General features: G+C 34.9%; 1 protein-coding gene across 1 annotated transcript in view; it reads left to right on the forward strand.

Moving 5' to 3' along the window:
- LOC136041206 (ethanolamine-phosphate phospho-lyase-like) overlaps positions 1-23,414 on the forward strand; it is a 52,430-nt gene that overhangs the window by 16,846 nt on the left and 12,170 nt on the right. The window contains exons 3-6 of the mRNA XM_065725783.1: positions 277-511; positions 9,383-9,525; positions 15,454-15,598; positions 21,375-21,462. Coding sequence (XP_065581855.1) covers positions 277-511; positions 9,383-9,525; positions 15,454-15,598; positions 21,375-21,462 — 611 coding nt within the window. The remainder of the gene's footprint in view (positions 1-276; positions 512-9,382; positions 9,526-15,453; positions 15,599-21,374; positions 21,463-23,414) is intronic.

A 23,414-nucleotide genomic window follows, 5' to 3' on the forward strand; every position in this document is an offset into this window, starting at 1 on the left:
TTTCAGTTGGTCATTTCTGGCCTAATGTTGTATTGGCTGGCCAGGGTCAAATGTCTATATTTCATTGTAAAAGTAGAATGGTTTAAAGCTTTAAACTTTTGGGTTACAATTCTTGATAACCCCTTTAATTTCAGCTTTTACATTTCTACCCTCATGTTTTTTCAACTGACCAGTATCAAGTAAATGGTTATTTTTTTAAATTAAGAATGGTTTCAAGATTTAAAATAAAAATGTGTGCTGTTAAATAATGATACCTGATGGCACCACTAATTTCAGTTGGACATTGCCACCCTCATGTTGTATCAGCTGGCCAGAGTCAAATGGCAAGAGCTGCTTGTTCCCAAGGCTATGTTTGTGATGTACAAAAAAGATATCTAAAGAAACTTCTCGAAACTTTACCAGAAAAACTTTCGGTTTGTTTTTTGCTGAATTCTGGCTCAGAAGCAAATGACTTGGCTCTTCGGTTAGCTAGAAGATACACTGGTGGGGATGATATTGTTGTATTTGAAAAGTAAGTTGGTTTTTATATCAATACCTTTTACTTTGTAAAATTATTTGTTTGGTTAATTTTCCTTTAATAGGAGACAACACTTTTATTTTCTGTAATTTTTGGTTGTGCGTTGCACAAGTGCTTAGAAAATTTATGATGAGTATTAGGTGTTCAAAAGAAATCTTGCACAGAAATCTTAACTAGAAAATTTTATTTGAATGACTATTTTGAAATTAGGAGTTCTTAACTTTTGTGGTGATTCCAGGTTGTATTGAGTTGTCCAAAATCGGCAAACCCCTTTGTTTGTCTTTTGAAATTATTATTGCTACTCGTATATGATTTCCCCCCTATATTCGTGTTGCCTTTTAAGTATTTTGTATGCCACTAATTTTTTTCCCTCACTCCACCACTTGGTTGTGGATGTCTGTTGAATCTTCTTTCGAAGGAATTGACAGTGAGAGTTTTAGGGAAAAAGTCCACAAGGCCAAATCGAAGTTTACCCTTGATCAAAGCTGTTTTTCAAGCGCTCAGTTCTTGGCGTTTCAACCTTAAAATAATTGGACCAAGGTGTGTGCCTTCGTGGTGGCTGGACAATGGGGGTTACTATATGAGATTGCTTTTTAGAAGGATCAACCAACCAATCAATTTATTCAAAAGAAACACAGAAAAAATTACAGAACTATAGACCCCCACAAAGGCTCTTTGGCCTGTGAGAGTGGAAGACTAAACATAACATTAAATAATAGCTCTAAAATCAAACAGAAGGACAAGAAGAGAAAGAAAAAAATTAAGCAACACCAAAAACTACCATGCCAACCAAAATAAATGAATTAAACAAATTGAAGAGGAAAAATAGAGGGAGAAGAAGAAGGGAGGGTAGAAATAACTGTCTAGGCATGATCTTATAGTTTTGGTTTTATGAATGAAAATATCTGTGTTATTTCTGAGAGAAAAAGAAACACAAGATTCATTATTATTATTATAATTTTATTACCCATCATGGTGTATAAATCCACAAAATATGGAGTAGAAAATTAGGAAAAAAAAACAGCAATGCACAACACTACGTAATCAACAACAGATTATCATCTATTTCAGAAGTCTATATATATCACTTGTTGGATCAAGATCTTGCCTATACCGGAGTAGACGCTTCTGCACGGCAATTACGTAGTTCGTCATTTCGTAGTTCAGAATTTAAAAAATATAATCGTTTCGAAGAAGTTAGGGACAAGTCCATGAAAATGCTTAAGAATGAAGCAAGAGGAAAGAAACATGTATAGGGATTTACCATCTCATACATTCATGCTGGGCTGGTATGTCATCTCTGACACTAATTTAATTGCTCTGTTACATATTTTGAAAACAGGAAATGTAAAAAATAAGAATGTCGTTAGCCATGCTGTTGGACAGTAGTACTTATAAGATTGGATGAGAGAGTATAAGAGGACCTTTAATATTGAACCAGGGCAACAACGACGAAGTTTCCGAAGAACTCCTAGGTTTCTGGAGACCTTAAGTTTCACGAGAGCATATTGATATTTGAAGTCTAATAATTTTGATTCTATTAATTGACTCTAATAATTCTAATTTTGCGTCTAATAAAGTACCCTGGAATCGTACATGTCTATCAGGGGTACGAATTATGTCAACCTCAGTGGTAGAATTAGTTTCAACCAAAGGACAAGAAGTACCTTATCTGTAAAACATAAGTAGTTTAGATTTAGCCACATTTAGGGCAAGGTGACTTGCATCGAACCAAGCAAAGGTTCTTTCTCGAACAGAATACATTTGCTTGATAAGGAAAGAATCATTAATTTCTGAACACCCAAACAGACCTGAACAGATGATAGAGTACTATCATCTGCAAATGTAAATAGCACTGGATCTTGAGCTGCGTCACCAGGTGGAACAAAATTTTGATCACAAATACTGCAGCAACTCCGTTTAGTTTGTTCAGATATGGCAATAAAAAGATCGTTGATGAATATAGGAAATAAAACAGGTCTTAGGATAGACCCTTGAGGGACACCAAAATCAATACGGTATTGATATTGAAGCTTAGTGTCAATACTGTTAGACCTTTCAGATAAATAAGTTTCAAATCAATGTTAACTGTATCTCCGTATCCCTATTTTTTCCATTTTGGAGAGTAGGATATTATGTGATATGCTGTCAAACGCTTTTCTGACATCAAGGAAAATTACAGCTGCAAGTGCCTTGTGAATGAATTTCAGCAAGGCCATGCAAGCATATTCTGTGGGGTTTTTAGGGACAAAAACCAAACTTATTGCAATGGAAAAAATTGTTTTTTATTAAGAAACGACAAAAGTTTAGAGTACATCTATTTTTCTAAAATTTTACTAAAGGCTGATAAAAGAGAAATTTGTCGAAAATTAGAAGGATCATCTCTAGAACCATGCTTATGGAGAATAACTGATTTGGCAGATTTTAGGGCACTAGGAAAAGTTCCAATCAGAAATGATAAGTTAACAAGAATGGTGAGAGGAGATAGAATAGAAGGTAAAATAAACTTTAATGCCTTGGCAGGAATTTGGTCAGGTCCACAAGAGGAAGACCCTATTTACTCAGAGACGATTCTACGGACTTCAAACTCGGAAACCGGATCCAAAGCCATCGATTTTTGACAAGAAGGATTGAGGTACTTCTTAAAGTCACTGTTAGAAGAAGCACTAACCGAAAATATCTTCAAAAATTGATCTTCCTATGGAGGTGAATATTTTTACTTATAGAAGGCCACATTAAACCGACGCCACATTATCGACGGCACATTAAACCTTCCACTAAGAGACTTGAGAAAGCAATGGGTAATGACCTAACCTGCCCATTAGTCCTTTTCGGGATCCTCTAAAGTAGATGTAAACAGCGGTGTCGGAGCTCCAGTCTGCAGCAGGCATCGAAATTCAGTTATGGGTCTGATGCAAGACTTGTAAAGTGGGATGACCGAGCCGGCTGTCTGAAGGCTCTTGAAGCAGAGAGTGATCCGCAGATTTCTTGCACAGTGGGCTCTCACCCGTTGGAGTTGGATTTTCCGAGAAGGATCATCCCAAATGTGACCCCATATATCAATTCTCATGCCTCTGGTATTTGGGTCTCAGTTTTCTAAAAGGTATGCATGTGTCTTTGAAGAATCCATTATATCCCAATCAAATTATAAAATCTGCCAAATTTCGAAAGACTACGCCTTTTTTAATTTAAGAACTTTTGTTTTCACACAAAGGAGTCATCCTCCACATGAACATTTGTGGTGACGTGAATAGCATTTAGTTTGTATTCAGCTTTCATCTTGAGTCGTTCCAACATGTCCAAATGGGGGAAAATGTTCAGTGGGATGATGGGCACAGTCCTGGTACGAAGTTCTTTAGAATTTGTTATGTGAGTAACTTCCGCTTGCTCCCCCTCCGAAAAAGAAAAAATCTTTATTAAAGTTATTGCAATCGCTTCCAGAATTATTTTTCTTTTTTTTCCAATGATGGTAATGTATCGGCATCATCCCTCCGAAAACTTTGAGTGGACTGGGATAAGATTGAACGTGGACTCATCATTCGTGTCAACTTTGGGGCGAATACTATAGAGAATTCTTTCTGCTTTTTTGGAAGCTTCTTGTCATATTCATTCCTTTAGTAAAGAACAAATGTGTGAGTTTACTAAAATAAATTTTGTAACCAGTGCGTTCTGGTGCTGACAACCTACACGGTCTGAGGATCGAATCAGCTCAGTAATAATGGTCTCAAAGATAATAATAATACCTTACTTATATTCTCAAACATTGTTCGAAAACTTAAATAACACAATATGGTGCAATATCCTTCCTTACTGTTCGGTAAAGTTATTCTTAAAGCGTTTTTTTAAATTCTGTATAAAAAAAATCCGTGAAACACCTAAGACTTGAATAAAGAACAACGGGATAAGGCCAATAGTCGTGAATGAAATGGCCGATCTTTCAGACCAATGATTGCATGTGAAAAGAGCGAAATGTTAAGAAAAACTAAAGTGTTGACTTGAAAATACCCATCGATCTAAAAAAAACAACGGCTAAAAATTAACGAGAAACAAAGTAAAAATTAAAATCCAAGAAAATATACAAATAAGTAACCTCATAATGGAGCCTATTCGTAAATGAACCAGCTCTTTAATTGACCTTTGGAGTATTATAATTTCTCCTTCCAAGTAGTGATTCACGTGTCTATAGTGAATCTTTTAAAAATTATGTAGAGCAATAAAAATAAGTCCGATATACATACTGTTCTTTCCACTATTATTGGACTTGTTTCACATGTTAGATTTTATTTTTATTTGCCATGATTGGCCAATTCTGCCTTCAAAGTTATCGTCGCTAAATTATCTTATAACAAGTAAAATGGAACTGAAATTCAATATCAGAATTAATGGCAACAGAAAGCTGATGACATTCAAATTCCTTTGGGCAAATCTTGTTTTGGAGTAAGGAAAGCTAATAGTACATACTTAAATACCGAGGGACGATGTTGGTCTAAAGGCCTGAACACTTCTACGAGGACTGTTGGCCTCCAGGTGCTGAGAGAAGTTATAAAGAGTATTTATTAGTTTATCAGTATATATACATATATCATAGGCAGCGCAATAGCGCTGGTAAAGTAAAGAGCGAAGTGGGGCCTGTGCATTATTTTTTCTTTTTTCAGCAATGCGCTCTTTCAGCAGAGAGTTCTCGTAGAAACTTTGGAAGGGGCTCATTCGATTGAAAAAAAAAAAAACTCCTGGTGCTCTTTTCAAGAATCGAAAGTGATTTGAAGGCAAGCAGTCTCCCCCCCCCCATGCAGTAGGCTATAAATCTTTATAGTTAGGGAAGCGGGCAGTCGCCAAATTCTTGTCTGTAGTGAAAACTATCGTCTTGGACAGAAATAATAAAATGAAACTGAATATTTTATATGATGATATTAATTGCTGAAAGCTCGTCAGTTCAAGATTGCATTTCACTGTAATTTTTGTTTTATGTTCAATGTTGTAATAAGTACAGAAAGAAAATATTTGTAATATAATTCATTTTCAGTAAAGCGCCCATGAAGCAACTGGCTTTAGACTTTTAGAGTTTGGGAAGGAGGCAACTCTATGATTCATTTATATTAATGCCTGCTGTATGATTGTTTGCTATCATTGTTTATTTAATTTCTATGCGTTTTGGGTTCCATTTTTGGGTAGTAATTTATGGTCGTTTTTAGTTTGAATTATTATAGGTTTTTATTTCTGCTGAAATTAAGTTTAATATTGCCTTTACTTTTCTCTGAAAAACTTCTTTTTCGGAAGTTTTTTTTTTAATTATTCTTCGGAAAGTTTAGAGTATGAAGTAGACACTTCAGAGAATGTTGAGGGATTGCTATAAAACCGAATCAAAAGGCACTATGTGCATGGTACCTGTCAATAGGACGTATCAGTAATATCTCGGCTGAGGATATTAAGTTGAATTTTTCAGGGCTACTACAATTGAACTAAATTAAAAGGGTTTAAGTGCATTCATGTGGTCAAAATGGCATAGATACAATGTTATAGGAAGAGAATAGGCTGTTAAATTTTATTTTTCAATGAAAATTGCGGGGTGGAAAATTAAATGAATTGGTACTATATGCGTTCAGATTGTCAAAAGGCTGTATTTGCAATATCCCAAAACAGCTAGGGTGCTAGGTTTGAACTTTCAGAGCATGTTATTGAGGTGCTTGAACTAAATAAAAAGACACTATGTCCGTCCAAGTTCATCATAATGGCGTATATCCGATATCTTAGGAACAGCTAAAGGTATCAAGTTGAAGCTTTCTGGGCATGTTGAGGTGGATGTATAATTAAATATGGATGTTAAAAGGCTGTAACGGATAAGGAAACTATGATGGAAATTTCAAAGGATGTTGGGATGTATGTTGAAAAAACTAAAAACGCACCATATGCATGTAGGTCGTCAAACAGGCTTATCAGCGGTGTCTCAGGAACGGTTAAGGTCCAGAACGTGAAGATTGAGCCTTTCAGGGCTACTACTGCAACTACTATTGCTACTGTGACTATTTACTACTGTAACTGCTTGTAGTTATAAGCAGTTGTGGCTACTTGTAGCTGCTTGCGTGTGTGACTAACTGCGATTCTGACTACTTGGAACTGCCATTGCTGCTACATGTGACTTTGCTGTAACAACTCCTGGCGTTTGAAGCTACTTATGACTGCGACTACAATTACATGCAACAGTTACTGCGAATACTCGACACAGTGACAGTGACGTCTTGCGACTGCGACTACTTGTGTCGCAGTCGCGACACAAGTATGGCAACTACGTGGAACTACGCGTGTATAGCAACTACGTGGAACTGTGGTTGTGAAATTCTGCGAAAGAAATTTCAGTGAAAGCAGGAAAAAATTAAAGTGTGGTGTTGGACCTTCAGGTTATGTTTTCAAGGATATTAAACTAAATCAGAAGACGCTACATGCTTCCAGTTCTTCCAAAGGGCTTGTCTGCGATATTTTAAGGCATGTAGGATTGTCAGGGACTGTTGAGTTACAAATTAAATTAGATCAAAGCGCACTAAGTGCATCCAAAGTTTTCGAATGTTGTATTTGTGATATCTCAGTAAAGAATAAGGGAATAAAGTTGAAACTTTCAGGGCATGCGGAGAAAGATAGTTGATTAATATGTCTATACTCTAGTTTTAACATGATGGGGGTCAGGATTCCGTCAGCCCTATAGAACCCCAAAGTTTGTGCAAATTTTCAACCCATATGCTTGAATGTTTTCCCTGTATCCATCAGTCCAAAGTATTTATCGTTAAAATTTTTGTACGGAAAAGCCGAAAAGATGTGATAGATTCTTTTCGTAACCAATGAAAAAACTGTCAATTGAAAACAAACAGAAACTAGTTTTTGAAAACGTATTCCACAAAAATAGTTTTTCAAAGAAAAGTAAAGAGCTGTATTAAACCAAAAACGAGCAGAAATAAAGTCTAACAAGTCTTTAAGCATAAAACTGTAATATAACACTATCAATAAAAAAAATGAAACCCAAAACGAATAGAAATTAAATAAATAACCAAGTCACACTCATATCGAGCAGAAACTACCACAAAGAGGAGCAGGGCTAACCCTCCTCTGCCTTCTGAAGACCAGTACACAATTTGCATTTTGAATATAGGCAACACAAATCAGTAATAAAAATGAAATGAAAAAAGAACAAGGTGATGCACAGAGTCAACTTCTGCGAAATGAGGGCCATTTTTGGGATTTGAGCCTTGTTTTTTTCCGTATTTTTTGAAAGGCCTGTTTTATCTCCTAGAATAAGAGATACGAGAGGCGATACGAGGCTATATTTACAAATGTCGAACATTTTAACTGAACATTCAAATTTTATCCAAATTTTAATTACAATACAAAATGGTTTATGTTTGCTTATAGTGATGTTGATTTTTTGCTCTTGTTGTTTGATTGTTAATGTGGTTTGTTTGTTTTTCTTTTTCTGTTATTCTTTCTTTTTTTCGAATCTGCTTTTCATAAGTATGTGCATAGTGGTCGATATTTAAATTATTGTTATAATTATTACTCTAGGTATTAATCAGATAAATGAGAAAACTTTACAAATATAACTACAAAGAACCAATCCTGAAAACCTGTATATGTACTTTTTTGAATTATTCATTTAGTCCAAGTTTATTTTTTCCAATAATTCACTGCTCTGGGTGCAGTGCAGTCATTTTTAAAGCAAAAAGGTCCAAGTCAATTGGCTTGGGTCCTCTACGTTTAGTCGGTTTTTGGACATTGAGGCCGTTTAAACGGATAGCTGGAACTGGTTAAGTCATGATATGAGTTTCAATTTTGAGACATATAAATAGTATTAAACTGAAATGTTGGATTTTCCGTGTCGTTACCTAGGATTCAGGATTCCGAAGATGTTCTTCCTTTATAAATATGTATTATCATGCAAAACTTATATTGGAAATCTTTAGTCCTGAGTGATTATCCCCTTGTTTAAATTGTAAAGCACAAAATAAATATGAGCAAAGAAAAGATCCGATTTCTTATTAATTTTAAGAGGCTTTTCATATTCATTTTTATTTGCGGTTCTAAATCCATAGCTGCTTCTAAGGGCGGGGAGGGGGCACCCAGAGCAGTGAAACAAATGGGATGTAAGATTGCATTTTTTAAGCTTTTTGAGCCATCCCAAAAATCTTTTAATTCTACATATTAGGTATTATGCATTAATTTCTTATCACGCGTGGTGTTATGATTTTGGAATTCGGCCGCTTCCATCAAGACGTGCCGAAATTCGTAAACAAAACTTCTCTTAAGTTTAAGGTTCACCGTAAAACATATCTGCAAATACATTGAAACTCGAGCTTTGAATCACAAATCAAAACAGGGCATTACATGGCAACCATTCAAGTGCTGATTGTTTAACTGGCCCACATCCAATTTTTCAAAGAAAGGGTCTTAAGCTAGGTAAAACTCTAAAATTTTTAGGTTAAACAGACCTGTTAAGGATCTAAACTTTTTCAGCATATGCTGGTTTTTCCATGTGCTCGAGCACCATATCCTTATCATATTGGGTTTTGAAAGGATTGCAAATATTCTGCATGGTTTCTTCTAAATCATTTCTTGTGTCTTTTCCTTTTCTTACGTTCAGTATCGCAACTCTTTTCCTGACGTCAGAGGGGCCCAACAAGTAGCAAAGATGAGGGACAATGCCTTGTTTGAAGAAGAAATTTTTTGCACGTCCTAAATACGTGTTTTCCCGCTTGGAAACGCATTGGTTTAATCTTAAAGCTAAGAAAGAAAAGGGTTGTTAAATTGTCAAGACATGCTTAACAAACGCTGTATTTATTCAGTTTTACTTCATTTCTAATATATTCTATCTTTTTTTTGCAGCACTTATCATGGAAATCTTTCATCTTTGATTGAAATCAGTCCAAAGCTTTATCGATATGAAGAACCTAGAAATAGAGAGTCTATTCATGTTATCCCACTACCAGATTCTTGCCACATTGAGCGAGAAAACGTTCCACATGAAAGTAAGTTTATCATCCAGCAAATTACACTTTTTTAAACACTGTTTTTTTTTTTTTTTTTATTACTCCTATGTAGATTAATCTGTTGCTCGCGTATTTTGTTCAAAACATCACTCGCTTTATTAATGAATTAAATATATAAAAAAAACAAGTGTTTTAACGAAAAGTAAGGAGCGACATTAAAACTTAAAATGAACAGAGATTATTCCGTATATGAAAGGGGCTTCCCCTTCCTCAACGCCCCGCTCTTTGCGCTAAAGTTTTTTTATTATTTAAAAAAGTAGAGATGTAAGAAAGAGTCGAACTTTAGCGTAAAGAGCGGGGCGTTAAGGAGGGGACAGCCCCTCTCATATACGGAATAATTTCTGTTCGTTTTAAGTTCTAATGTCGTTCCTTACTTTTATTTTAAAAAAAACGTGTTTTTTTTGTATTTAATTTCTGAACATTTTTGAAATAATGCAGGTTCTGATTTTGGCTCACCGCACGTGAATAGTTAAAACGAAATTTGCTTATTAATTTTACTTTTTTTTGGCTAAATGGCTTTCTCAAAGTTTTCATCGGACGATTTTGAGAAAAAAGGGTTGGGGGAGGGGCTTAGTGCCCTCCAGTTTTTTTGTTACTTAAAAAGGCCATCAGAACTTTTAATTTTATTTACGAACGTTTTTATTAGTAATAAATATACATAACTTACAAATTAACTCACGCAACGAACTTCTTTATTCGTATATTTTTATTACGTATATAAGGGAGTTTGCACCCTCATAATACCTGGCTCTTTACACTAAAATTCGAGTTTGTTCTGATTCTTTTAAGAATGACCATTCTTTAAGAATGGCCGTTAATTAGAATAAATAGCTCTTTTGAAATTACTAAAAATACGTTAGCGTAAAGAGCGAGGTGTTGAGGAGGGGACGAACTCCTTCATATACGTCATAATTTCTGTTCGCTTTAAGTTTTAATGTTGCTCCTTAATTTCAGTAAAAAAAAAACTTGTTTTTTATGTAATTTCCGACTGTTTTTGAATTAATGCAGGTTTTGATTTTGGCTCACTGTACATGAATAATTAGAACGAAATTTGCATATCAATTTTACTTTTTTGGCTAAATGGCTTTCTCAAAGTTTTGATGGGAGGATTTTGAGAAAAATGGATTGGAGAGGGGACCTAGTAAAGAGCGAGGTGTTGAGGAGGGGACGAACTCCTTCATATACGCAATAATTTCTGTTCGTTTTAAGTTTTAATGTTGCTCCTTACTTTCAGTTGAAAAAACTTGTTTTTTTATTTAATTTCTCTTTTTTTAAAATAACGTTGGAAAACCCAGCACCCCCTTCATGGATATTATCTTCCCCCATGATAAATTCTTCTATGGAAAAATCCTCTCACATAACCCTCGACCCCCCTACTGCCAGAAAAAATCCCCTCTGAAAATGTCAGTATACTTCCCAGTAACCAATACTATATGTAAACAATGGGCCAAGTTCATAACTTTCAGCCCTTTCCCCGGAGACTGCGGGGGATTAAGTCGTCCTCGAAGACATAGTTCTTAGATTTTTCGACTATGTTTGACAAAATGGCTATCTTAAATTTTATCCGGTGACTTTGGGAAAATAAAAGAGCGTGGGAGGGGGTCTAGTTGCCCTCCAATTGTTTTGTTTGTTTAAAAAGACACTATAACTTTAAATTTCAGTTAAAATAAGTCCTCTCGCGACGTTTTATGACCACTAGGTCGATACTATCACCCCTAGGAAAAAAAATAATAAATAAACACGTATCCGTGATCTTTCTTCTCGCAAAAATACAAAATTCCACATTTTTGCTGATAGGAGCTTGGAAGCTCTTCAGTAGGGTTTTTCTGATACGCTGAATTTGATGATGTGATTTTCATTAAGATTCTATGACTTTTAGGCGGTGTTTCCCCCTATTTTCCAAAATAAGGCAAATTTTCTCAGGCTCGTATCTTTTGATGGGTAAGACTAAATTTTACGCTAAAGTTTACTCTTTACGCTAAAGTTTAACTTTTTCTCTCAACTCTACTTTTTAAAACAATAAAAAACTCCAGCGTAAAGAGCGGCCGTTGAGAAGGGAACAGCCCCTTTCATATACGGAGTAATTTCTGTTCGTTTTAAGTTTTAATGTCGCTCCTTACTTTCAGTTAAAAAAAACTTGTGTTTTCTGTTTAATTTCTGAACGTTTTTGAATTAAAATATGTTTTGGTTTTGACTCTCTGCACTTGAGTAATTAAAACGAAATTTGCATATTCATTTTTTTTTTTTGGCTAAATGGTTTTCTGTTAGTTTTGGTCGACAATTTTGAAAAGAAAAGGATGGGGAGGAGGCCTAGTTGCCCTCCAATCTTTTGGTTACTTTAAAAAGCAACTAAAACTTTAATTTTTTACGAACATTTTTGTTAGTAAAAATTATACCTAACTTACGAATTAACTTACGTAATGAACTTGTATATTCGTATATTTTTATTACGTATATGAGGGGGTTTGCCAACTCGTTAATACCTCGCTCTTTACACTAAAGCTTAAATTTTGTCCCAATTTTTCAATAAAGACCCGCTATAGAATAAATAGTTGAAAATACTAAAAATACTTTAGCATAATAAACGAGGTAACTAAAGCTTAGATTTTGCCCCAAATAGTTGAAAATACTAAAAATACTTTAGCATAACAAACGAGGTATTTAGAAGGAGATAAACTCATCATATGCATAATAATTTCTGTTCGTTTCAAGTTTTAATGCTGCTTCTTACTTTCAGTTGAAAAAACTGTCATATTTATTTTTTCATTTTTTTTTGTTGAAAATAATGCTAGAAATCCTGCGCCCTCTTCATGGGAATTCTCTTCCCCCATAGAATGACCCTCACACGCAACCCCTCGCCTCAACCCCCCCTTCAAGCAAAAAAACTGAAAACCTCTGTACACTTCCGAATAACCATTACTAGATGTGGACACTGGTCAAAGTTTGTAACTTGCAGCCCCTCCCCCGGGAACTCTGAGGGAGTAAGTTGTCCCCAAAGACCTAGTTAATAGATTCTTCGACTATGCTGAAAAAATGGCTATCTCAAAATTTTTATCCGTTGAATTTAGTAAAAAATTAGCGTGGGAAGGTGTAGGTGCCCTTCAATTTTTTGGTCACTTCAAAAGGGAACTAGAACTTCTAATTTCCGTTCAGTTCATAAGAACTTCTAATTAAGGAGGTGACAGCTTCCATTCGGGGACTTTCCTTTAACTCGCTAGTTTTCTTATGTTTTAATTTTATCGTCATCCTGTAATGATAGTTGGGATATGTTTTGTTATATGATTTAGACGAAACTTCTTGTTGAAGGCTATCCCAAGAAAAAAAAATGCTTTGCAAGTCATAGACTGAATTTGGAAATCTTTATCTCAGGATGATTGTTTGTCAGGGCGTGTCTCTAAACTGAATCTTACGAAACTGTTACCTGAAAACATATTTGGGTTTGACCCATTGTCCTTGTGCAATCTTTATGTAATTAGCTGGAGTTAACGAAATAAGTTATATAACTTGTGATTTCCAAGTGCTTATTTTCGTTCAAGGGGCTATTGAAAACAATGGACTCAATCGATTCAAATTCCTCCCCAGCATACCCACATGAAGGGATCTATGGGAAACTTTTCTTCTAAAAACCGTCCCAGAACCCTATTTCATAGAATTTTTTCATAGTAAGCTAATCAATTGACTCAAATGAATCCCTGAAATTTCTGGATTTAGAGGCATAAACCAATTTTCTTTTTCATTTCTTTTTCTATCCCGCTTATTAATAATGTTTTAATGTATTGATTAATTGCTTCAAAGCGTATTGCTATTACTTCAAAAAGTATTTTCATCGTGGTTACTTTTTCCGGATTTTTTTTTTTTATATTTTTTACATTTCACCCTTCCCCCCTCCCCGAAATCATATAAATCATATTTTTTCTGAATTTATGAGAGCACTTCTTATTCAAAGTACCAATATTTTTATCCCTCCCCCCTTAAAAAATCATGTCCTGTGTACATGCCATGTGCTTTTGTAAAAAAAAAATAATATAATAATAATAATAATCTGGTATGATTATTTAGTAAATGATGATCTTTTGTGGGCTACTACTCAGAAAATAGGGGGTTTCGATTCAATACAGTAGGTGGTATAGGTGAGATCTATAGCCGCAAAAAAAGAAGAAAAAAAGATGAGTAATGTTGTTAGAACTATCTTGTTTTCGTTTTACAATTCACTGTCTTTAGAAATTTCTCATTGCGATATTTTCTTTATTGTTTGCATAACAGAAAGGCAGATTGGTCTTCTTCGTAACTAATGTGTACCTATGGTTGTAAGGGTATAACTAATTTAGGAGCCTCTCGTAATATAATGCTATGGAAATAAAATAAGGTTAATTTAAAGACTATACCAGCAAGGCCCTCCTTGGTTAGCTTCCTTTCAAAGCAATACGACTTGTAATGTGTTTGTATGACGTTATTTATTATTTCGTATCACTTTCCTATAAATATTATGTTATTTGTTTGACGAAAGTCCTTAAATTTTAGTCGGAATACCACAAAAAGAATCCAGTAGGTTTAGGCCAAAAATAATGTTGAAGTTTGTTGATATATTTGGACACACGATACTTATTTATTGGCAGTGCAATATTTAGTTTGTGTCTTTCCCTGGTTAAGTCTGTTAATGAGGCAAGATACTGTGGCCAAAGTTTAAAATTTGTCAGGAATATGTTTGACTTACATCATAAGCTATTTTCCGTCCTAATTTATTTGTCTATTAATACCAAGATATGGTAAGTTTTATCAAACTTGTCGCACTTATGATTCTGCTTTTCATATTTCCAGCGTATATATTGGACCGTGGACTTTAGACCCTTTAGTACTTGGTTGCCTGTCTGCTTTCATTTATGTATTTTAATAACCTTCTATGTCCTGGTATTTAAGTTTTTTTCTGTTTTTGTTCCTTTTTACTTTCTGAATGATCTGATATGAGTTTCTAAGCACTAACTTTGTAGATGTCTCTACTTTTATTGTGTAAATGCTTCCGTTCTGTGTCAAATTAGCCTTAATTATTCCACCATCTTTTTGATGGAATTGATGCGTTTGTTACTAATAAGGTTTCGTCGTTGTCAGGGGAACAGATGGAATTATATCACATTAGCCTCTTTCTTTTTGGCGCTTACTTTGATTTGATGTAGTACTTGATGAACCTTTCGAAACGTTTAAATTTGAATGAATGTCTACGCTTCAAAACTTAATTCTGTTGTGTTTCTTTATAAATTCTAGTGACTATTCTGGTCTTTTATAGTTTCTTTTACAATTTTCGGTTGGGCTTGTTTTAGTTTTTTTGCTTTAAGAAATACTCACATTTTATTAGACGAATTTTTCCGTTCTTTGTCATGCTCCTGAATTTCTATCTATTTAGTATGTCCTAACACCATTCATTATTGGACTTCACACTCTCAGCACATGGTTTGCCTGCCGATTTTCTTATATAAATTTAGCGACTTTCTGATCTTTTTCATTTTTGGGGTAGTTTCTGTGCAGCTTGGTCCAGGTTTTGTGTTGCATATTTATCAATGATGAAAACCCATGAAAAACTGGTTAATTTAGTTTTCCATACCAAGTATCCTAGTTTTCTAAGGTATTTTGTTAAGGGGTTAATGTGGTGGACGGAAATATTTTATTCATTGCTTAACTTAAATTCATGTCAAATTTATCTAATTTTATTCTTCTTACATCACTTCGACAATTTTTTTTTTGTAAGTTTGGAAAAGAACTTACTGAAGTGGGGTATCCGTGAGCTTTCAATTCTCACTCTCTTTGTATCAATCAACCTCTAAACCCCACTTTGCTCCTCGTAGTTTAACCCTTTCCTTCTTCCTCGAGTCTTGGCTTTAAACTATTGTCTTATGTAAAATTGTGTTGTTCTAGCTGATCGACTGGTTCAAGAGGCTCGTTCACTTATTCAAGCTCAAGTGAAGCGTGGTCGATCTATTGCTGGTTTTCTGTCGGAAATTATTGTTGTGAATGCCGGTGTTGTTGTACCCCCAAATGGGTATTATCAGGGGCTGTACAGGTAAGAACTGAATACATGCGGATAACTTGATGAGGAGGGGAACCTCTCATTTAGTTCGTTTTAACTGTTATTTTTTAATATTCTTCAACTTTCTTATCAAAGTAAAAATGTCCCATGTTTGTTGAGTATTAATTTTCTGAATCTACAAAATTCCTTAATTCCCAGAAAAAAAACGAGTTCCACGAAAAAAAAAAGAAGAAAATCTGTGCTTTCGGTGTGTCAGTAGTTCTCTTCAGATTATTTTCGTTTATGCATATTGGTACCATTTGCTTAGGAATAAAAAGGAAAAAAGATGAATGAATGAAGGATTTATTTATAATCCATCATTAAAAAATGTATAGTTGGAGTACTACACAAGTAAATACACAAAAGGAAACAAAAAAAAAAATAATGCTAGGACAATAGGTATGGACATAAACATTTATTTCCTACGACGACCCCTATCTTAAGGCCGTGATTAAGTGAACTGATGGAACTAGAAAATTCCATGTTAAAATTGAAAATGTATATTTAAAAAGTACTCAAGTATTCATTGGCGGAAGAAACCGCTTTTAATATCAGGCCGTAGCTTCTTGAAGATGCTACAAAATGTTTGCTAGGATTTTGCTCTGTTTCCTCTAATTGCTTAGAAATCTTAGAAAATGTCTAGCTCTTTTTCACAAGTGTACTCTATGAAGGATATTGCTTTTAGAACAAAATCGGTACTATCATGAGCAGAAGACAATAACCTGTAAGATGATTGGAACCATTTTTCGATGTATTTTCCTGTTTTTGAACAGTCCCGTAGAATATTTTCAGCTACCTGGAATTTTTACAAGTTTTTTGCCAGACAGAATCGTTTCAGATCGCTCTCTGGTATAATTAACCTGCTAATTCCGCTAATGAATAAATGCTATTTGAAGGGATTTTGACAATCGACGGTCTCTTAGAGAATTGAGAGACAGAAGGCTACCCTAACTTCTATTTTAAACCTCGATGTTTTCAAGTTCACTTAATCACGGCCTTAATGCTGCAAAATATGACGGTACATTATTGAGATTCACACTACCAATTCCAACGGGAGTACATGGACCAGTTGTATTACATTGATTAGACCCAAAGGAGTTTCTAGTCAAGGCTGGGAGGCGAATGAGATATTTTGAAAAACGGCAATAACACAGTCAGATTTATTTAATGTTTGTGCGAGTAAAATTCTCCGAAGCAGCGCACAAGTAGCACAACAGTACGCACAATAGCACAATTCTCCAAAGCAGCGCAACGTACAATATTTGCAGCAGAGTAATAGCATTGAATTTTGCTAAGATTAGACGGTTATATCGTAACTAATTTGCAACAATGCTCCCATAAGCACCTAACATTTGCTTCTTTAATAATTATAGTTCATATTCAAGAGAATGCAGAGTAGTTCTCTATTAAGAATCAAAGATCTAGTGCTAGAGACCTTAAAGCTAGCTTTTCTTACTTTACACAGAAAAGTCTAAAATTTTGATAGGAAAGAATATCGAAAGGAGTTCTGTTTAATTTAATTTTTTTAAGGGTTCTATATACGAAGAACTACTACTACTACTAATAACTCACTGCAGCACCAAGCCACCTGAGGCCAACACAGCTACGCACGCTTTTCCTCCAACCTAATCTTATCAAGGCCTCCCTCTTTACACCCTTCCAGGTAGTTCTCATTTCCTTTAAATCTTTATTTATGACATCCTCCCAACCCAGACAAGGACGACCTGCTTTCCGTGTTGCCCCAGACGGTTGGCCAAAAAGGACAATGTTTGCCAATCTGTCATCCCTCATCCGCAGAACATGGCCTAGCCATCTCAACCTTTCTTTCATTATAGCCCTAGAAAGCGGGATTGAACCACATTTTTTGTACAACCTAATGTTTGAAATACGATCAGTCAGCCGGGTACCCAAAACAATCCGTAGGCAATTTCTCTGGAAAACATCTAGTAAATTTTCATCTGCTTTTCGGAGCGCCCATGCTTCAGAGCCATATTTGACCACTGTCATCACTGTGGCTTCCAATATTCTAATCTTGGTTTGTAGACTTATCTTTCTATTCTTCCAAACTTTTTTCTTTACTGTGAAAAAACACCCTGAGCCTTAGCTATTCTACTTTTAACATTTTTATACGAAGAACGATTCAAACAAGCTGTTAGACATCATCCGCGAAATGCCTTTTGTTTGGAAAAAGGAGATAAAAAGCCTAAGAATCTTAAACAGTTTAGAAAAAAAATTTACGTCTACCTACCACACACAGCCTATATCGACACCAGTTAAGCAAACACTTTTCAAAAGCAACACATAGCTATCGTCGCGACGCTGCGTCAAAACCAGACAATTTATTCGTCAAAACCAGGCACTCCCGGAATAGAGCCAAAATCTTTTCGCGCTGATTGGCTGTGGGAGCGCCAGAGGTTTACGCCTAGTCCTAAAGATGTGTGTCGAAACCCTTCTGTGGGCAAGATACGACTCCGCGCAACTGGTGCTATATAGGCTGTACCGCCACAAGACAGACTCGTAAATCACTGGCCTTCGCTTAGTAATTAAACCCTCTCGACTAAAATTTTAAGAATGAAAAGACTGAGAAAATAATCTTCCAACCGACTACTTATACAACAAACCTCAATGTGAGATTTGAGTGCAGTAAAACCAGGTGTTATCACTTGCATGAGTTAAACGACCTAAGGATAGGTACCCCGTCAAAAAAATTGGCAGTCGCACGTAATCTCTCAGAGGACGTTCTGTGAATTAAAGTAAACAAATATCAGATTGAACCCTCATATACATCAGGAATTAAGGTGTTGAGTGGAGACTGTAAGATAAGAATCTAGGAACACACATCCGTTTAAAAAAAAAAACATGCGGTACCTGTTTTGAAATTTATTTCGATATTTTGAAATTGTCAGAAATGGAGTTAGTTCCACACAGTGCCAAACCTATAAACACTTTTAGTACTTTTTTTTATCTTAGGTGACAACTAGACGCTCTAGTGTCTTAAAAAGAATAGATCCCGTACTTTTTTAAATCAAAACCTTATTAATGTTGATTTTTACTCCGCTCATGAGAAAATCTTGGTTTGTACTTTTGTGCTTTTTTTCAAAACTTCTCATATATTAGCGTAATTTACATAATTCTTTCAGAAGAACATATTTCGCTGTTCTTTGAAATTTGAAAATAATATCAGGCTGCCTGCAATTCAATAATGTGACTACTAATCTTGAAAAAATGATTTTTTTATTTCACTACATTCAATTTATTTTAAATCCGATATCAGTTAAAATTGCTCGTGTTTTTCTTAGGTTAGGATTTATGATTCTTCTAGAAAATGGTGGGCAAATCCAGAATTTTTGGAAAGAGTTCTGCTTCAATTAATGGAAACAACGTATTTTTCTGTATGATTACCTATTCGGAATCAAACTTTAATTTCTCCAACGTCAGGTAATGAAAACAAGGCTCTAAAGATGAATTTTTGATAATTATGTGATTATAATGCTTTTAAAATGAGAAATATTGGGAATATTGCTGAATCGGTATAAAAAACGTGCGATCACTTCTGAAGGGTGTGCTGTAAGGTAATGTGTATTGTTAAATCTCGCCTTAAGATTGTAAATTTGTTAAGATTGTCGCCTTAAGAAATATTGGGAATATTGCTGAATCGGTATAGAAAACGTGCGATCACTTCTGAAGGGTGTGCTGTAAGGTAATGTGCATTGTAAAATCTCGCCCTAAGGTATCCCATACTACTTTGAATGTTCGTAGTAGCTTTACGTAGCCAAGAACAAGTGACTAGCTATACTAGAGGTCGATTTTCATGTAACAGGTTGTAATGAAATTTTGCAGAGGGGTGGCTTCACGAAGTGGAAATAAATTCAGATCTACTTAATCATTTGGTATGAACAATTTATGTGTTTGCTGCAGACTATTGTGGAAAATTAGTCTGTATCTGGAGGATTAATATTAAATGACTAAATATATAGATTAGCGTATTTGTTTGGATACTACCTATTGGGACAGAAGCTGCAGAGTGTAGCGTGGGGTTTCCAGCTACACAAAAGTCCAATAACACGGAAAATGCTGCTTTTTTGAATTGTTACCTTTTTTGAAAAAAGTTACAATATCAGATAAAAATCTTACAGTCCTTATAATGTCTATTTTCAATCATTTTATGATTATGTGCTTTTTAGACCAAAAATATTGAGGATATTGTTGAACCCGCAGGGAAAAGCGTTTGACAACCTCCGCAGTGAAAATTGCATGTATTTGACGCATTGTGCAATCGGGCCAAGTGAGATGTAACCATGACCGGTGGGACTAGTTTTTAGACAAGAGACACTAAAAAGTCCCTTTTTTGCTCATCTTGACTCCTTCGTTCCAAAAGGTTTCTGTAGTCCAGTATGAGTGTGTTGTTAGAAACTGCCTTCCTGTTGCAAGTATGTCAGGGTCTTTTTTAAACGCTTTGGTTTTACTTTTGTCTGTTTAGATGATCGTCATATACTACTGTTCTATACTACTGTATGACGAACGATGACTGTTCGTCATATAGTACTAATACTGTTATAAATAGATGTTGGAAGAAGAGGTAGATGTCATTTTGGTGTGAAGTTTTGCAAGTAAAATTTTTTAGGCTAAAATATGGATCAAGAGGATGAAATATGACAGGATTTATAGTTTCTGTACTAAAAGCTCATCAAAGATTAAAAATATAAAAAAACATTTTTAAGAACTTAAAAAAAAGAGCCTTGGTGACTCAAAACAGGACAAGAAACTAAGGGATATCATGACACTTCATACTTTCATTTTTTATTTGCCAAATTTCAATTTATCCAGGTAGCTGGAAAAACAGTTTGTTACCTTTCAATGGATTTGGAGATAAGAGTGTTTTTTAAAGTTGTTTTCAAGTATTGTTGTTTCCTGATTTACTTTCCTGATTAGCCCTGGAAAGTCATGTAACATTATTCACTATAGAATTATCAGAGCTTCTAAGTTTTTGTCTTTGCGTAATTCTAGTTTAAAAACAAACAAATGATTTATTTCGTAAGTACTACTTGGATCCTTTTGTTAAGATTTTTGGTGGAGTATTATTGTTAAATTCGTGAAACAGTTTTGATATTAACATTACAATATAATGTTTCACACATTTTCTCATCCAGGAATGCTGCTTTATGGAGACTTACCAGGCCAAGTCATTCGAACTTGGATCAAACTTCTTTTGTTTAACCTGCGATTCCATACTGGATGCAGCAAACGTCATTCCTTATTTTCAAAATCATGTTTGGGTCTTGAAAATGTTCACAGGTACACACACTCTTAAGTAAAAGACATTATTCCAATGAAAGCAAAGCAGAAACGAGATTACCTGCCGAAGTTCAAAACACTGCCCATTTCTTTCTCGAAAAATGCCCACCGGCCATGGATCTTTGTTGGGATATATGAGAATATATGTGCTTTTATTATTTATTATTGTTCGTTTATGGTATAGTGAAAAAAGAAATCACTAGTACAGAAGAAACGCACACTACACAACCAAACATAAAAATTATAAGCTATAAAAATAATAATAAATATTAAATAATATGTAATATATAAAATATAATAAATAATATATAAAGTGTAAAATAAAAAAATATATAGATAAAAACAAAAAAGAAAGATAGAAGGAGGAGGGAAGACTGTTTTCCTACATTAGTAGTGAATAAATATCTAACTATCTGTATTACTGTTAATATATCAATATAATTTTAAGAGTGTACATATTTTTGTCTTATTTAAGGGCAGTCCGGGAGGCAGGTGGCTTATGCATTGCTGATGAAGTGCAGACAGGATTGGGACGAATGGGAGAACATTTCTGGGCATTTCAGGTAAGTCCGAATGGAAAAATAAGATAGTATTTATTCTCAGAAGGCTATCACAAGATCTAATAGAGCCGAATTCAAATATCTTATTTCAAATTTCAAGCTTCATATTTCAAAGTAAAAGAAAACAAAATAGAAGACAAAGAAGACAAACGTTAAAAATTAATCAAACAAGAAATTTGTCAAATATAGAAATGATCAATAAAAATTAACACAAATTATTAAACTATAACATTCAAAAAATGAACTTTACATAATTAATGGAAAAAAAAATGAAAGAAGGGGAGGGGACAGAGACAAGATACTAATTATAAAATGATGTCTATTGGCAAACGACTATCACAAGCTAGAAAAACATAGCCGAATTCGCATTCCAAGTCAAATAATGTAAAAATATAAATATTTGGAATGAACAAAGTAATGCATGTCAAAATCATTAAGAATAAGGGAAGTAATCAGAAATATTGACAATTAAAAAAGGGTTTATTTCAACGAGTAGATAAAAAACAGAGCTTAAAAATTGAAACACACACACAAGAAATAGAGCCAGTGAAGCATAATAAATGGACAAAAATAAAAATGGCAACAGAAAAGGGGGAATAGTTACTGTTATTAACTAAATAAAAGAAGCAGGAGTTTTTTTTTTCTTTTGGCTCAGGACCTGTATCAGGAATTATTAACGTGTTCCAAAATAGAGGGGATGAAACTCTTTGAAACCTCTGGGTGATAGCAAGGATCGGAGAGTAAGTTGAGATAGCTGTGGAGGCTAAGCGGGCAGTTGGAGTCTAGTGGGGTTGTGAAATTCAGAGAAATTGTCCTTAGTGCTGGGTAAGGAGTAATGTATGCGGTTCTAGGGAGGAACGAGTATGAGATTTTACCCTCTTTGTAAATCATCCCAAGCCAACGCTTTTGAACCGGCTTAATTTTGTTGCTAAGTCCACTTGAAAATTGTTGATGCCAGACCCTTACATGCATATTCTAGTTCGTTATCGCACATTCCAATAATGGCCTGACAAAGGATAAGCAAACACGGAGAACATGCATCTTTTAGAAACTAAATTTATTTAAAATTGAAACAAGGATAGTGATTAGTTTTCTTAACACTTTTTGAGACATATACCTAGCCGAGTGGTTAGCACGTCAAACTTAAAATCCTTTGTCGACAGGGATAGGGGTTCGAGTCCTGGTGTCGCTGATTCTATGGTTTGGAACGGGTGCAATGGCGTGACTCTTTAAGCTCAGCTAGAGTCGACCCAGCTCTAAATAGGTACCTGGAAAAATCTGGGGAAGGTAATCAAGAAGGGTGTACGAAAATAAAGGATGGCTGGGCCTCAGGTCCCATTACACTTCCGGGCTGAAGGGGTGTGAAACAGAAATTAGTACCGCCGGTAGGGACTGTAAAGTCCAGTGCTGTATTCTTTACCTTTTACTTATTCGTGTCTCACTCAAGATTGTTAGAAATTGTGACACCAAAGATTTTCACTTGTCTCACTAGGATCTCGGTTGGGATAGGGTCTACAAAAACGGGAGGAGATTTCAAAAAGTTTTATTTGGTTTAGTTCTCATCAAAGATTTTCCATCTTTGAAAGAACTCCCTATCAATTTCATTTACCATTACTGGAAATAAAAGTGGTCCCAATAATGATCCTAGAGCAATTCTACAGTAAACAGGGAGGGGGTCACAGAACACACTTTTTTGCATTTAACCTCTTACAATCTATTTGAGAGGAACAACGTCACAATATTTATTAAGAGGGTCATGTTTAAAGCTATCCATTTACAAACCAATCAAGGTGTTGTAGTCAACCAAGTCAAAAGTTTTTTGGGCGTGAACTAATACAAGGTTTTGCCAAACGTTTGGTTTTAAAAGGTTCAAGGTTTTTTCAAGGTTTAAGGTTCAATCGGGTTTAATTAAAAAAAGGAAATAACTAAACTTAAAGTACACTGCTCTGTGACAA

This window comes from Artemia franciscana, unplaced genomic scaffold (assembly GCF_032884065.1).
Source record: "Artemia franciscana unplaced genomic scaffold, ASM3288406v1 PGA_scaffold_1179, whole genome shotgun sequence".
NCBI classification, from domain to species: domain Eukaryota; kingdom Metazoa; phylum Arthropoda; class Branchiopoda; order Anostraca; family Artemiidae; genus Artemia; species Artemia franciscana.